Source organism: Cricetulus griseus, chromosome 9, assembly GCF_003668045.3.
Source record: "Cricetulus griseus strain 17A/GY chromosome 9, alternate assembly CriGri-PICRH-1.0, whole genome shotgun sequence".
In the NCBI taxonomy this organism is placed as follows: Eukaryota; Metazoa; Chordata; class Mammalia; order Rodentia; family Cricetidae; genus Cricetulus; species Cricetulus griseus.
Genome location: NC_048602.1, coordinates 23532644 through 23548729, shown reverse-complemented (window position 1 = coordinate 23548729; position 16086 = coordinate 23532644). Strand labels below are relative to the sequence as shown.

Genomic DNA, 16086 nt, shown 5'->3' with positions numbered 1-16086 from the left:
AAAATGAATGGTTTATTTCTGGAATTTTCCATGTGAAATTTAAAGACCAAGGTTGATGGCATGTAACTAAAACCAGAAAGGAAGATCTCACAATAGTAGTAGGTGAGGGAATGGCTCTGAGTTTTCCATTTTACTGGTTTTCCATTTTACTCCATGATCCCATGAACTTTTTTTTTTCTTTTCTTTCTTTTCTGAGACAGGGTTTTTCCTGTAGCTTTGGAGCCTGTCCTGGAACTAGCTCTTGTAGACCGGGCTGGTCTCGAACTCACAGAGATCCACCTGCCTCTGCCTCCCGAGTGCTGGGATTAAAGGTGTGCGCCACCACAGCCCAGCAAACTATTTAATTACAATCTCTTCCCGGAGAAATATAACTGTGTTGTGATATCTATCTGTTCATACCTTTCTAGAATGATTGATTGATCAATTGATTGAATGATAAATACTTGATCTTATTGATCCTGTTTCTCTGGGGACGCTGGTTTCTTTTTTCAGATTTGTTTACTTATTTTATGTATATGAGTGCTCTATCTGCAAATATGCCTGCATGCCAGAAGAGGGCATCACATCCCACTATAGATGGTTGGTTGTGAGCCACCATGTGGTTGTCGGGAATTGAACTCAGGACCTCTGGGAGAGCAGCCAGTGCTCTTAACCTCTGAGCCATCTCTCCAGCCCTCTGAGAAACCTTAATGAAGGAAGGATGTCCTATCTTGTATTGTATGCCATCAGTCAAGGCCTCCTTAGGATTGGGTCTACAGGGCAGAAGTCCTGCTGACTGTGAGTGACCAAGGTCCACCATGGATTCCACAGATAAAACTCTCCCTTGTGAAACTGTAAGAGTACTCAAAGCTCAGTGAGATCTTAGCCCTGTGAAACAGGTGTGAGGACTGGTCACACCCTCAGGGAGGGCATCCCCATCTCCCTGTCACTGACTAATCTGAGGGAGGCCCTCAGGTTCCTCCTGAGCCGGCATTTTCTCATTTGCTTGTCTGTGGACACCTCTGTCTCACATCCTGAGAGACAGGGACTGACCAAGCCTGTCTTGCTCGCCATGGCATCTGGGGCTCTGCATGTGAAGTCTTCACTGAGTGTGGAATCCCTGAATTTGTAAGACCCCCGGAAGCTCAGGCCTCCAGGATCTCAGCCTAGGACCTCGGCCACCCCAATCACCAGGCGGAGTCGAAAGCTTGATGCAAACTGCATGAGGCTTTATTGTTGTTTAACGAGCTAACCCCATGTTAGCTCGGGTCCTTCATCCACCCGCCATGGGGATGGCTAGAAAAGACAGCTCGAAGCATCTGCATAGAGATCTTATAGGGCAGCATAAGGGGAGTGTCTAGGGGTACGCACAGGCTCAGGATTGGTGTGCCTCCAGGCTTGGAGGGTTTGCCCAGTCTTGATTGGCCAACTGGTTGTTATGGCCCATAGGCCCTCCCAGGGTGGTTGCTATGCTCTGCGCGTCATTGCTGTGCACTTGTCCATAAAGCACGCCCGGGGTCGTAAAGCATAGCGCCATCAGCCAACTTCTGATTGGTTCCTTGCCACAAGGCAGGCATCTGACCTCCTAGTGACCAAGGCAAGGTCAGACAAGCACGTGTTTGGCTGTTATGGCCGCCGAAATGGGGAGCTGGTCCCTTCAAATTCACTCCCTCCCTTAATCCATTGGGATGCGGAAGGTGAAAAGGGCCAAGGAAAAACACCCTTACCCTGACTTGACCCTCGGAACCGGGCTTGAAATCCCACCAATCCCCGAGCTTGCCCCAGAATCAGACCTCAAAAACCCACCAATCCCAAGGCACCCTGGAACTCTCTGCCCCCCCCCATCCCTCCCACCCCCCCCCCCCCCACCCCCAATCCTATATAAGCTCTGTACCCAGTTCAGTTTGCTGCTGTTTCTTACCAGAGGCAGCCACTCTCCTGCACTCTTCCTTCTGAATAAATTTATTTAGTGAGGTTTGTTGTGCCGCGTGACATTTTCTCTGGAGCAGAGCCCAGAGCCAGAGCAGAGTGGAGCAGAACTGTAACACTTTCACCGGGGAAGCAACGGAAGACAGTTTTTACCTTCTGTGTAAGGGAGCAAAGATGTAACACTGTTTCCACTGTGGAAACTTTCCCTTGGCAAAGCTGTAACACTTTCGCTGCCTCTCCCGCCCCCAGCAGGGTTGTTACACCTGCTTTGGCTGCAAACTGCTACACTTTGGATGACTTTGTGTTACTCCTTGGCTCCTGACTGCCCCGTTACCTTTCCACCCCATCTGCAGTGCTCGCCCTGAGGGCTTGGGACAGCGAAAGAGGGCCTGGAGAATTCTCAGCGGCACATTCGCTTGTGCAGGATTTCAATAAACGTTCTTCTCAGCCTGGGAGATTCTCGTACAGAATGGGACAGGAGGAAAGGGAGCCTGGAACCTTGAGCTGGCCCTCCCAACATCAGATACACATTTGCACACACCCCCCCCCCCCAGCATCCTTCAGCTGCACGCTGTGTGTGCTCAGGCCAGACGTGGCTTGAGAACCCGGGAGCGGCTGGATGTTTCTCTTGGCTCCTAGAAGTGAGGAATCCAAGTCAGCTTCCGGAGCTGGGCTAGCAAGAGTGATGTCCTAACGACAGCAGTGGTGACCCCTGGCTGGCCTTTGGAGTCTGCGCCCTTCGTTCTACTCTGCAGAGACGAGAGTACTACGCTTCCAGCAACTCCTGGCAGAGGAATCCCAACCTTCCCCCACCCACGACGATTTGACGAATGGGCTGTATCTGGAGGCAGAAACAAGCCATTGTCTCCTTCCTTAAGGTCTAGGAAAGCAGGTTCACCTTAAGATAATTCCTTCCCAGAATTCTTTTTATTTTTTTTTTAGATTTTTATTTATGTATTATGTATACAACATTCTGCTTCCATGTATATCTGACACCAGAAGAGGGCACCAGATCTCATTACAGATGGCTGGGAGCCACCATGTGGTTGCTGGGAATTGAACTCAGGACCTCTGGAAGAGCAGTCGGTGCTCTTAACCTCTGAGCCATCTCTCCAGCCCTCCTTCCCAGCATTCTTGCCCACTGCTGCAATCCCAGGAGCCACGAATGAAGTTCAGCTCGGTCTGTGTACCTTCCCTCAGAAAAGTGTAACTATATGTTTTTTTTTTCTTCTTCTTCTTCTTCTTTTTCCATCAGATTCTGGCCAAGGCCTGAGTGTGCTCTTAAATTCCCTAACTGTGGCTTTGGGCTTCCTTGGGCTTTTTCTAAAGCTCGCTGTCCCTGCTGCGTAGCTAACTGCTGTCCCGTGAGTGATCTCCAGGCTGAGCTCGTCTTCTCCCTCCTCCTCCTCCTCCTCCTCCTCCTCCTCCCCCTCCTCCTCCTCCACCTGGCAACTGTCAGACTCACGACTTGCCTGCCTTGGGGTTTCCCTTTATAAACTCTGATAAAGTGTCCTGGAGCTTCCATCTGAAGAGAAGCAGAGGGAGGAGCATGTGGGACCCAAGAGAGAGTGTGTGGCCCAAGAGAGTGACAAAATGGTCCAGTTATATAGGAATCAGAAGCTTGGGGGGAGGGAGAGAGCGAAGCCCAGCCCCTAGGAGGGACAGGTTTAGGGTAGGGGGGCTGGGTGAGAGGAACTGGGAGGAGCCACAAGTACTGAGTGAGATTTGTCCTAGATATCACTCTGGAGACCAGGCTGGCCTCCAGCTCCCAGATCCGCCCGCCTCTGCCTCCCGAGTGCTGGGATTAAAGGCCTGCGCCACCAACACCTCCTGGCTTCTCCTGGGTTTCTTTGTGACTTGACATATACAAAGTTCAGGGCCAGCCAACAACGGCATAAGGCCCTGTCTCAAAAAAAAAAAAAAAAATGAAATAAACTAAATAAAAGTTGAAGAGGCACATGAAGTCTCCAGAGCCCCTGAGAGGAGCCAAGAAAGACCAACACGGTGGGAGACAGAATCCAAGACACTAGAGAGGAGGGTCGTGTAGACCTCAGAGAAGGGACAGCACAAGAGTGAAAAGAGAAGCTTGAGAGCCAAGAAGCTAGTGAGAATCAGGAGTGTTTTAGAGGTAGGAGAGACAGAGGGACAGAATACAGGCTGGCCTCGAACTCACAGAGATCCTCCTGCCTCTGCCTCCCGAGTGCTGGGATTAAAGGCGTGCGCCATCACCCAGCTCAGAAAGACTTCTAAGAAAACTAGAGGCACCAGAGAGATGGGAGACCCTGACTATCCCCAGTACAGATACCTGTCACAAGAGGCTGATTCTGCCTCTCAACCCCAGGAGCCAATACCAGGTCCCCAGCCTCGACATCAGGTAGCTCACAGCCGCCTGTAACTCCATCTCCAAGGGATTTAATACCCTCTACTGGGAATCGTGCTCCCACGCACATACCCTCACACAGACGTACACGCATAAAAAAGAAACCTTTAAACCAACCAAAATACCCCTGGGTGGAGGGAGACCCCCAGAAGTGTTTTCTTTTTCCCACTCCTGCGAACTCGAACCTGGTCCCCTGCCCACAGCTAGAGCCCCTGAGAAGCCGGTTCCTCCTGCAGCCCAGAGACCTCTTTCAGGATTCTGGCCCCGGAACAAAGTAGGCCCTGGGGTGGGGTGAGCCTGGGGGTGTTGGGTTGATGTGATGTTCTTGACTCACGCCTGGAGGTGCTGACACCGTCTCAGAGACGGCAACCCCCTCCCCAAGTCTCCTTCTAAAGGCCCTCGACATTAATCGCTGCGGTTGACTCTGCGCCTGCCTTGGCCTTGCTAAAGAGGCTTTTGTCCCCTTAATTGGCTATCTCCAGGAGCTTTTTCTCTGCCTCGGCACCCACGCGCCCCTGTTTTATATCCCAGGCCCAACTATGTGTTAATTGGACGAGTAGGAGATGCATAGAGCGCCCCGTCCCCTCCCTGCCCCTTGCCTTCCTATAACGGCCCCTCACCTGCAGTCATGGGGCGTCGGTGTGGTGTCCAGCGTCTGCAGTGGGCCAGGCACAGCGTGTCACCCTGATTGCCAGGGTGGCTTCTCATTCTGCAATGCCAGACCTTGAGTCCACACGCTCCTGTCTCATCTCGGGTTTGGGGGTGTGATTTCTGATCCGCATTGTGACTGCAGAGCAACGGGCCATGCACCCTGGGTTCCCTGCTGCCCCTGGGGTCTCTGAGCCAGGACCCCGAGAGCTGTGCGCCTTTGTGAGCGGAGCTTCGGCCCACATGCTTCGGGCCCTGCAGCCCAGGCGTACCCGGCCCCCCAAGCGCAGGCCCAATCACCGGAGGTTTCTACACAACCAGATCTGCAGGTGAGGAGGGCTTCTGCAGGGGAGGCACCGGGTGGGAGCCAGGAGGCCCCCTAGGCGGGATTTAGCACCAATTAGCTTGTATTTACCGTGCACCTTCTGTGCACTGGACTCAGCATATCACTGAGCAAGGCCAAGGAAATCTTCAATCTTCACCGAGTCCGTGTGGGAGGCAGACGGTATGGAATGGCCCGAGTAAAAAAGTGTATGAGCCAGGCAGGCATTACGGCACACGACTGCAGTCCTAACACTCCTGAGGCCGAGGCAGGAGGATCGCTACGAGTTGTGGCACACGACTGCAGTCCTAACACTCCTGAGCCCGAGGCAGGAGGATTGCAATCAGTTGTGGCACTAGACTGTAATCCTAGCACTCCTCAGGCCGAGGCAGGAGGATTGCCAAGTTTGCAGCCAGTTCACTGTACCATGTATCAGGCCAGCCGGGGTTAGATAACAAAGGAAGAAAGAAAGAAAGAAAGAAAGAAAGAAAGAAAGAAAGAAAGAAAGAAAGGAAGGAAGGAAGGAAGGAAGGAAGGAAGGAAGGAAGGAAGGAAGGAAGGAAGGAAGGAAGGAAGAAACGAGAGGGCATGGCACCACCGTGTGGATGTACCTCGAAAAGGAGATTCAGGAGAAAGTTGGTCTCAGCTATCCAGCCCGATCCCATGAAGACAGAAGCCCCACAAAGGGGCCGGGCACGCTCGGTAGAGAGGCAGTGGTTAACAGGTAAGAGGTCCCCTTTGGAGAGGATGAAATGTCCTAGAGCTAATTAGAGGCATTGGTTGTACAAGATAGTGAATACTGATCCAGTGTGGTGGCCCATGCCTGTAACCCCAACACTTCAGAGGCCGAGGCAGGAGGATTGCCGCTAGTTCCACACCAGCCTGATCTATATATGAAGTTAAAAGTTATCCTGGACTACATAGTGAGATTTTGTGTAAAAAAGGCAGGGGTAGGGTGGGGTGGGATGGCTGAAGGGAAGGGGTGTGTGCTGTTAGCTTATAGTAGGAAAGGAGCTGCAGGTTTGTTTTTTTTTTTTTAAGATTTATTTATTATGTATACAGTGTTCTGTCTGCATGTACCCAGGCCAGAGGAGGGCACCAGATCTCATTACACATGCTTGTGAGCCACCATATGGTTGCTAGGAATCGAACTCAGGACCTCTGGAAGAGCAACCGGTGCTCTTAACCACTGAGCCATCTCTCCAGCCCAAGAAGCTGCAGTTTAAAACTATGTATATTACATTGTTATAAGTAGTTTCATCAAACATCCGATTTTCAAAAGTGGAATTGGGCTGTGAGGTTCTGTCTTATCCGCTGTGTTCACCTGACCTCTGGACAACTGACTGCTACTTTTTCTTTTATTTTCCTTTTTTTGTTTTGTTTTTTTGTTTGTTTGTTTGTTTTTTGAGACAGGGTTTCTCTGTGGCTTTGGAGGCTGTCCTGGAACTAGCTCTTGTAGACCAGGCTGGTCTCAAACTCACAGAGATCCGCCTGCCTCTGCCTCCCGAGTGCTGGGACTAAAGGCGGGCGCCACCAACGCCTGGCTGACTGCCACTTTTTCAAGAGGTCCCATATATCAGTGGTTCTCAAACTATAGGTCTTGACCCCTTTGGGAGCTGAAAGACCTTTTCACAGGGGGAAATATCAGACAGCCTACCTTTCAGATATTTGCATTACAATTCATAACAGCAAAAAGATTACTGTTATGAAGTAGCAAGGAAAAGAATTTTATGGTTGGGGTCACAACAACCTGAGGAACCACTTTAAAGGGTTAGGAAGGTGGAGAAATACTGCTATATATGGTATTTTAAGATTTATTTTTTTTTATTTTTTTAAAGATTTTATTTATTTATTATGTATACAACATTCTGCTTCCATGTCTATCTGCACACCAGAAGAGATCACCAGATCTCATAACGGATGGTTGTGAGCCACCATGTGGTTGCTGGGAATTGAACTCAGGACCTCTGGAAGAGCAGTTGGTGCTCTTAACCTCTGAGCCATCTCTCCAGCCCCTTAAGATTTATTTTTAATTAGGTATATGCTGCATACGCTTAAAAAAAAAGCATCCTTTTTACTTCAAATAGGAACCATAACAATCAACACATTTTTGCCAAGGAGAAATAAGGGTCACTTATTATTCCTGTAGTGTAAAAATCCAAGCTTGGAGGGATGAGAGAGATGGCTCAAGTCTTAAGAGGGAGTACTGTTCTTCTGTTGGGCTCAAGTTCAGTTCCCACCACCTACATTGGAGATCTGAAGCCCTCTTCTGGTCCCCATGGGCAACTATACACACACACACACACACACACACACACACCCCTTACATCTAATTAGAAAGGCATCTTTAATCATATATGGAGATGCTTGAAAAAGTGGCAGTCAGTTGTCCAGTGGTCAGGTGAACACGGCGGACACAGTCTTAGAGGACCAGAGTGGCTGAAGGTCACTGAACACTGACCTATGATTTTTTATTTGCCCCAAGTTAGCTTTGGGACATGCTGTGGAGTTTCTCCTCTGTCCGGCTGCCACGCTGGCCATTGTGTGGCATACAATCCCTTTTCCATTGCATGGCACAGTCCAATCAAGAAATAGTTCTTGAAAAAAAAAAAACTTCCATTTAGCCGGGCGTTGGTGGCGGACGCCTTTAATCCCAGCACTCAGGAGGCAGAGGCAGGTGGACCTCTGTGAATTCAAGACCAGCCTGGTCTACAAGAGCGAGTTCCAGGATAGGCTCCAAAGCCACAGAGAAATCCTGTCTCAAAAAAATGGAAAAAAGAAAGAAAGTAAAAGAAATAGTTCTTGGGTTGGGTGTGATGTTGCTTGCCTTTAATACCAGCACTCGGGAGGCAGAAGGAGCTTTTTGTCTAAGGCCAGCCTGATCTACAGAGTGAGTTCCAGGACAGCAAGAGCTACATGGTGAGGCCTTGTCTGAAACAACAAAATACTTCTTTATTGTATAGAAGAACTCGGTTTTAGATGCTTTTTTTTTTTTTTTTTTTTTTTTTTTTTTTTTTGAGACAGGGTTTCTCTGTGGCTTTGGAGGCTGTCCTGACACTCGCTCTGTAGACCAATCTGGCCTCGAATTCACAGAGATCCACCTGCCTCTGCCTCTGCCTCCATGGGATTCAAGTGCTGGCAATAAAGGTGTTTGCAGTCAGCTCACAAAGCTCCCATTTATCAAGCGTTTTCACCTTTTTTTAAAAAATTTGCTTCAAAATGCCAAGTGGCTCCTAGCCTCCTATGAAAAACTTCTTGAACAGCAACAAGAAAGAAGAAGAAAAGGAGAATGAAGGGGGAGATAAAAAACTAACTTTTAAAAACTATGTATTTATTTATTATGCATACAGTGCTCTGCCTGCATGTATTCTTGCAGGCCAGAAGAGGGCGCCAGACTACATTACAGATGGCTGTGAGCCACCATGTGGTTCCTGGGAATTGAACTCAGACCTCTGGAAGAGCAGTCAGTGCTCTTAACCACTGAGCCATCTCTCAACACCACTTCCTTCCTTCCTTCCTTCCTTCCTTCCTTCCTTCCTTCCTTCCTTCCTTCCTTCCTTCCTTCCTTCCTTCCTTGCCTCTTTCTTTCTTTCTTTCTTTCTCCTTTTGTTTGAGATGGGGGTCTCTCTATGTATTCCTGACTGTCCTGGCACTCTCTCTGTAGATCAGGCTGGCCTTGAACTCACAGAGAGGCACTTGTCTCTGCCTCCCAAGTGCTGGGATCAAAGGTGAGTTCAACCCATTATCTTTGAGCCACCATGGTCCTGTTTGTTCCTTAACAGTCCCTGGGCCAATGCATTGTTGATGTTTCAAGTTGCCTATTCTGATTTATTTTGTACTCAAAATAAATAAATAAATAAATAAGAGGAAAGAGAAATGATTTTGGAGTCATTTCCATAGTATAAAAACTATAAAAAGTCAATTAGCAAAATAAAAAGAGTGAGAAGTGTGGGTTTGCATTTGTCAACAATGTATTCCAATACCAAACTTCAAGCTGCAGTAAATACAAAGCTGAAGCCATTTTGTGCCAAGCGCGTGCCATGCTTGCTTAGCGTCCATGAATGGTGCTCAGATTCCATCCTCACCACAGAGTAAAGCCAGGCCTGGTAGTGCAGCCTGTAATCACGGCACTCTGGAGGTGGAGGCAGGAGGACCTCGGGTTCAAAAGTAAAAATATCCTAAATGCCAGAGAATTAACTGACCACTCTTCTTTTCTTTGACAAAGGGTCTTGTGTGTCCCAGGCTGGCCTCGAACTCAGTTATATAGTGAGGGATGGACTTGAACTCCTCATCCTGATCTTCCTGCTTCAACTCCTGGAGCCACAGGTGTACACCACCACGCCAGCTCAACCAGGCAAGAGGATCAGGAATTCAGGGTCCAACCTCTGCTGCTCAGGGAAGTCCAGCCTGGGCTATGCACAAGACCCTGCCTCAAAACAAACAAACAAACAAACAAACAAACCAACAAAAAACAGTGGATTTTATGTTATGTAATTTTTGTTTGTTTTTTCGAGACAGGGCTTCTCTCTGTGGCTTTGGAAGCCATCCTGGCACTCGCTCTGGAGACTAGGCTGGCCTCGAACTCACAGAGATCCCCCTGCCTCTGCCTCCCGAGTGCTGGGACTAAAGCCGTGCACCACCAACGCCCGGCTAGTTATGTAAATTTTTGCCTGGACTTTAAAAATTAGACTATGGTAGAAGGTGGCAAATGCTGTACAGGGAGAAATGGGGTAGGAGGGAGTGCAACTGTCTTAAAGAAGGAGGACTCACCGAGAGAGTGGAGGACTCACCGAGAGTGGAGGACTCACCGAGAGAGTGGGGGACTCACCGAGAGAGTGGGCTTGAGCAAAGACCTGGAGGCGGTGAGGAAAGGGCATCTCAGTAACTAAACAGCAGGCAGAGCCAGGGTGAAGACACTGACGCCAAGGACGGTGGTGATGGTGGTGTTAGGAAGGCGATGACGATTTAATGGTGAGGATAGTGGACAGCAAGGTTGTCATGACGGCGATGGTGATGATGGTGATGACAATCAAGGTGGCGGTGATGTGGCGATAGAAAAGTGATGATGGTAAGAGTAAGGTGATGTTGATGCTTGTCATGACAGCGGTGGTGATGGCGGTGATGGCAGTGATGGTTGTCATGACGGCGATGGTGATGGCGGCGATTGGCTGTCATGGTTGTCATGACGGCGGCGGTGGTGGTGGTGATGGCCGTCATGGTTGTCATGACGGCGATGGTGATGGCGGCGATTGGCTGTCATGGTTGTCATGACGGCGGTAGTGATGGTGGTGATGGCCGTCATGGTTGTCATGACGGCGATGGTGATGGTGGTGATGGCCGTCACGGTTGTCATGACGGCGATGGTGATGGCGGTGATGGCCGTCACGGTTGTCATGACGGCGATGGTGATGGCGGTGATGGCCGTCACGGTTGTCATGACGGCGATGGTGATGGCGGTGATGGCCGTCACGGTTGTCATGACGGCGATGGTGATGGCGGTGATGGCCGTCACGGTTGTCATGACGGCGATGGTGATGGCGGTGATGGCCGTCATGGTTGTCATGACGGCGATGGTGATGGTGGTGATGGCCGTCATGGTTGTCATGACGGCGATGGTGATGGCGGTGATGGCCGTCATGGTTGTCATGACGGCCATGGTTATGGCGGTGATGGCGGTGATGGTAATGACAGGAAGCCAATGATGGTGATGGCAATGATGACTGTCATAACGATAACGAGGATGGCTGGAGTGACAGTGACTGTCATGGTGGTGATGTTGGTGATGATGCCCATGTTGATGGTGACAGTGGCGGTGGCTGTAATGAAGACGATGGTGGTGATGACTGTTACAATTGTGTGACGCTTAGGTGTACCGTGTGCTCTACTGAGCACTTGACTCTTGATGCATGACAAGGTAGCACTCAGTCACAGTGAGTGAGTGCACTTCTGAGCCTCCTGCCTCCCAAGAGGAAGGGCTGGGATTCAGCTGTGTTCAGTGCCAGGGATCTGACCCTGGGATTCGTGCATGCCAGGCAAGCACTCTGCTAACTGGGCTACATTCCCAACCCTACCCGAGTAATTATTCCTCGAATTTGTGTGTGTGTGTGTGTGTGTGTGTGTGTGTGTGTGTGTGTGTGTGTGTGCGCGGACACACATATGCTGTTGTTGCTGCTGTTATTTTGAGATGTTGTATTTCTAAGTCCTGGTACTCGTTATGTGAGCCAGGTTGATCTCAAACACCCACACCCACCTGCTCCAGCCTCCAAGAGAATTGAAACCACAAAAGTGCCCAGCTGACTCCGGATTATTGCCCAATATTCTCCCTCCCCCTGCCCCCAGCCTGCCCTCTCTCCCCTTCTTTTCTGTCTCTGGAATTTTTGGCTTAGTTCACGTGGGATTTCATCTAGCTCAGGCTGTCTCCAAATAAATATGTGGCCAAGGATGACACTACATGCTTCATCTTCCTGCCTCTGTCCTTCCAGTGCTGGGACTACGGGCGGGCGTGTGACACTGCACGTGCTGTGAATGGCTATTGAGGGCACTGAGGCTAGCCTAGAATGATTTGCCAGCATCTGCAACATTCTAGCTCTCCACAGTCAGGAAGTATGAATCAGTCAGTCAGCCTCGTGTGTAGACTCTTTATCCCCACCTCTCTCTTTCTTGGTTTTTCCAGACAGGGTTTCTCTGTGGCTTTGGAGCCTGTCCTGGCACTCGCTCTGGAGACCAGGCTGGCCTCGAACTCACAGAGATCCGCCTGCCTCTGCCTCCCGAGTGCTGGGATTAAAGGCGTGTGCCACCAACACCCGCTTATTTCATTATTTTATGTGAATGTGTAGCCTGCTTGTGTGTCTGTGCACCACAAGCCACGTAGTGCCCTCAGACGCTGGAAGAGGGCATCGGCTCCCTTGGCACTGGAGTGACAGATGATGGTAAATCTTCATGCCACGGTCCTGTGGGAATTGAACTCAGGACCTTTATCAGAGCCGCCTGTGCTCTTAACCACAGGTGTTCTGTGTCACTCCCCGCCTCCCTTCCTCAGGGCCGCACTCCTCCTCTTAGAGTTCCTTTTCTAGTTTCTCCATCTCAACCCACACTCCCTCCCACAGAAACCCGAATACACACAGATTAACCCCTGTGGGCCAGCTACACGGCTCAGCATGAAAGGGCACTTGCAGCCAAGCCTGACATACTGAGTCAATTATCAGGAACAGGGCTGACAGGATGGCTCAGTGGTTATAATACCCTGCCGCCCTTCCAGAGGGCCAGAGTTCAGTTCACAGCACACACGCCAGGTGGCTCACAACCGCTCATATAGCCCTCCTCTGGCCTCTACAGGCAACCAGACACGCTCCCATGAATACATACACATTTTTAAAAAAATTTATTTTAGCCGGGCGTTGGTGGCGCACGCCTTTAATCCCAGCACTCGGGAGGCAGAGGCAGGTGGATCTCTGGGAGTTCGAGGCCAGCCTGGTCTCCAGAGCGAGTGCCAGGATAGGCCACCCATGTGACAGCTGAGGGTGTGGAAGTGCCAGGAGAGACCTGAGAGACCTGTGCTTTAGCTTCTGGCAAGAGACACAAAGGAGTGGGCAGGGCTGTAGGATGCAACACTCATCCACGTGGCGGTGTGCGCTGGCCCACGGCTCCCCTTTGCAATTGCTGATGGGGAGGGCACTCCTCCCCCGAGACAGTTGGTTTTTCTACATTGGAAAAGGGTCATAATAAATCTTCACTGTCGAGATGTGCGGTGCACAACCCTACAGCAATCAAAGCTTCCCTGGGAAGACAGATTGACTTGCCAGGCTCAGGAAGATGAGCCAGGGGCCAAGAAATGAGCAGGAAGAGCTCCCCCCCCCCCAAAAAAAAGGGCTGAAAAGAAGAGATATGTACCTCCTGGTGAATTGGGGAATAATTAGAAAAGAGAGGTCTTTGGCAGGCAAAGCTTAATCTCTCTCTCTCTCTCTCTCTCTCTCTCTCTCTCTCTCTCTCTCTCTCCTCCCAGACAGTTTGCCAAGATTGAAGCCGCCACCCAGCACCTGGCCCTGACCATCCTGTCTCAGAAAGCACCTCCCCAGAGACCACCACCCCAAAGACCACCTCCACCGCCTCCATCCCCCTTCCTGGGTGTGGCCTGCGCTGAGGCCCCCCTGGAATTGTCCCACGACGACGAGGACGGTGGTGGTCCCAGCCTGAGCCTGGCTGCACTGGACACCTCAACCCTTGACCTCTTTGATGACATTCTGCTCACTCCTGCTTGTCCCTTGGTGGATCCTGATGGTTTCTGCCAGACTCTCCCCGCTGCTACTCCCCAGGAGGGGTCTGAATTCGTCTCTCATGCCCCAGGCCTAGGAGACCAGAGACAGCCAACCCCAATGCAGCCTCTAAGGTTCTCCAATCCCCTGTCCCCTCCCCAGAATGCCCATGGGGGAAGCCTGGAGCCTGCAGCTCTAGACTGGGGTTGGGAGGCACCTTGTGCCTGGGATCCTCAGGGAACCCTGGAGGCCTGGGGAACCCTTTGAAACCTGTTCATGACACAGGCCAAACCCCTCTCAGGCCTGACCCAACTCTCCCCTCTTGAGGGACCTGAGGATATATAGCTCAGTTGTAGAGTGCTTGCCTAGCACTCAAGAAGCCCTGGGTTCCAGCACCAGAACCGGTAAACCTGTAAAAACAAACCAATCCCAGACCCCCTCACTGTGTACCACAGTCCAGAGTTCTGCTCCCAGACCCAGGGCCATCTCAGTCCATTTTGAGGACCCCTTGCAGTCCCTGCCCATGAATTTTCCTTTCTCCCTTCCCAGCGCGGACTGCTCCCCTCCCCCACCCCACTCCTCTCTGCCTGGTGTCTGCTCTCTCTCTCTCTCTCTCTAATAGTCCCCTGTTCCATCGAGGAGTGCTGCCATGGGTTCTGGCCCAAAACTGAAGCAGATAATGTAGAACAAGGTCCCCAGCTCAGGGAACTCCAGTACGTAGGGGTGTGTGTGTGTGTGTGTGTGTGTGTGTGTGTGTGTGTGTGAGAGAGAGAGAGAGAGAGAGAGAGAGAGAGAGAGAGAGAGCCCTCAGAGAGCTTCGACAGCAAGACGAAATTCCAATTTCTGATTGGAAAGAGAGCTGGGATAGAAATAAAAGGTGCCGGGGAGCTGGAGAGATGACTCAGAGGTTAAGAGCACCCACTGCTCTTCCAAGGGTCCTGAGTTCAATTCCCGGCAACCACACGGTGGCTCCCAGCCATCCGTTATGAGATCTGGTGCCCTCTTCTGGTGTGCACATAGACACAGAAGCAGAATGTTAGAATGTTGTACACATAATAAATAAATAAAATCTTTTAAAAAAAAAGAAATAAAAGGTGCCGCTGACTGGGTGGCTACGGGAGATGGAACCTTGAGGGAAGGGCTGGGATGCTGAGAAGCAGCAGGCTGTAGGCGGCCGTGGGGGCCGGGAGCAGGAACAGCCCTGAGGTGAGACTCTGGAGGAACTAAGGGAGGCCACTGTGGCTGGGGTGGGGGTGTCTGAGTGTGTAGAGGGAGGTGACCCCATCCTCCCATCAAGAATTGGGGAGAACTTTGACTTAGTTTTTTTTTAATTCATTTATTTGTATTTCATGTTCATTGGTGTTTTGTTTGCATGAACATCTGTGTCAGGGTGTTGGATCCCCTGAACCTGGAGTTACAGTTGTGAGCTGGGTGCTGGGAATTGAACCTCTGAAAGAGCAGCTGGTGCTCTTAACCACTGAGCCATCTCTCCAGCCCTGGACCTAGTTTTTATTTGGGGAATTTTTGGGCTGTGCTGGAATTGTGCCTGTGGGGTTACTCCCCCCCCCCAAATCTCTTAGGGTCTCAACATCCCCCACAGATGCTATCCAGTCTCTCTGTCCTGATCAGGGCAGATCCCGCCTTTCTGCCTGTATGTCCATGTGTCTCTCTTTGTCCTAGACACACATTCTAGAGTTTGGGAGATGGCCTGGGGTGGGGGTGGGGTTGCTGTCCTGTCCTCCGGTTCTCAGGCCCCCAAAGGGAGGCCTGGGATGTGCAGGGAGTGGGGTCCAGATGTCTGGAGGGTTGGGAGGCGGCCTCGGACTCAATGATGGCCAGGGGTAGCCACTATTGCGACCAGGGCAGCATAACTCTTGCCAGCCCAGCCCCCAGAAGCTGACTTCCAACCTGGGCTCCCAGGAGCCCACAACATCTGCTGCCTGCTCTTATCAAGCCTGGCAGGACCCCAGCGCGCTAGCCTGTAGCCTGGGGATGCTCCACGAGGGGGCGCCAGTGTCTGAATCCTCTGGCTGTGTGCTGCTGGCTTTATGGTTTGAGGAACTGCATGCACACAGACTTGGGGGGACAGGCATTCACCAGTCTCCCTTCCCTCGTCCTGAGTCCCCATAACGGTGTGGGGAGGTCTCGGGGGAGGGGCGTTAAATTCAGTTATCCAACAACAACAAAAAGAACACCAACCTCCTGAACACCTATGTGTGTAGAGTCTGAGGGTGCAGCTGCCAGCAAGATTGTCCCTGGGGGATCTGGGAGGACACTGTCCGCAAACAAGCAAAATACCAGCTCGGGAGGGGCACTGAGGGACCCAGGACATAGCCATACCGAGTTGGGGAGAGGGGTGGTGCACCAGTGAGAACACCCTCTCTGGGGTGTCACGTGCCATGGTGGCCCTTGGTTTTCAAGACCAGCAGTACCTACGACCTGACAGCTCCGTCCTGAGGAGTGTGAGGTATGAGACCTCTCAGAAAATCCAGAGATTATCCCATATAATCTGAGGTCTCTGTTGCTAGTTTTAGTTCTGACCATTACTCTTGGTCTTCAATCACCACACAGACAAC

General features: G+C 51.0%; 1 protein-coding gene across 1 annotated transcript; it reads left to right on the top strand.

The window, feature by feature from the left end:
- Positions 1 to 5092: 5092 nt before the first annotated feature.
- Positions 5093 to 14090, top strand: LOC118239339 (uncharacterized protein C19orf85-like). Its single transcript, XM_035449410.1, has 2 exons — positions 5093 to 5265; positions 13261 to 14090. Exons 1-2 carry the CDS (start codon positions 5093 to 5095, stop codon positions 13775 to 13777), a joined length of 690 nt encoding a protein of 229 aa, XP_035305301.1. The 3' UTR covers positions 13778 to 14090.
- The last annotated feature ends 1996 nt before the right edge of the window (positions 14091 to 16086 follow it).

Coding starts and splice junctions, on each gene's coding strand:
- LOC118239339 (XM_035449410.1), top strand. CDS start 5,093: ATGCACCCTGGGTTCCCTGCTGCCCCTGGGGTCTCTGAGCCAGGACCC. Junction 5,266..13,260: donor CTACACAACCAGATCTGCAG/GTGAGGAGGGCT, acceptor CTCTCCTCCCAG/ACAGTTTGCCAAGATTGAAG.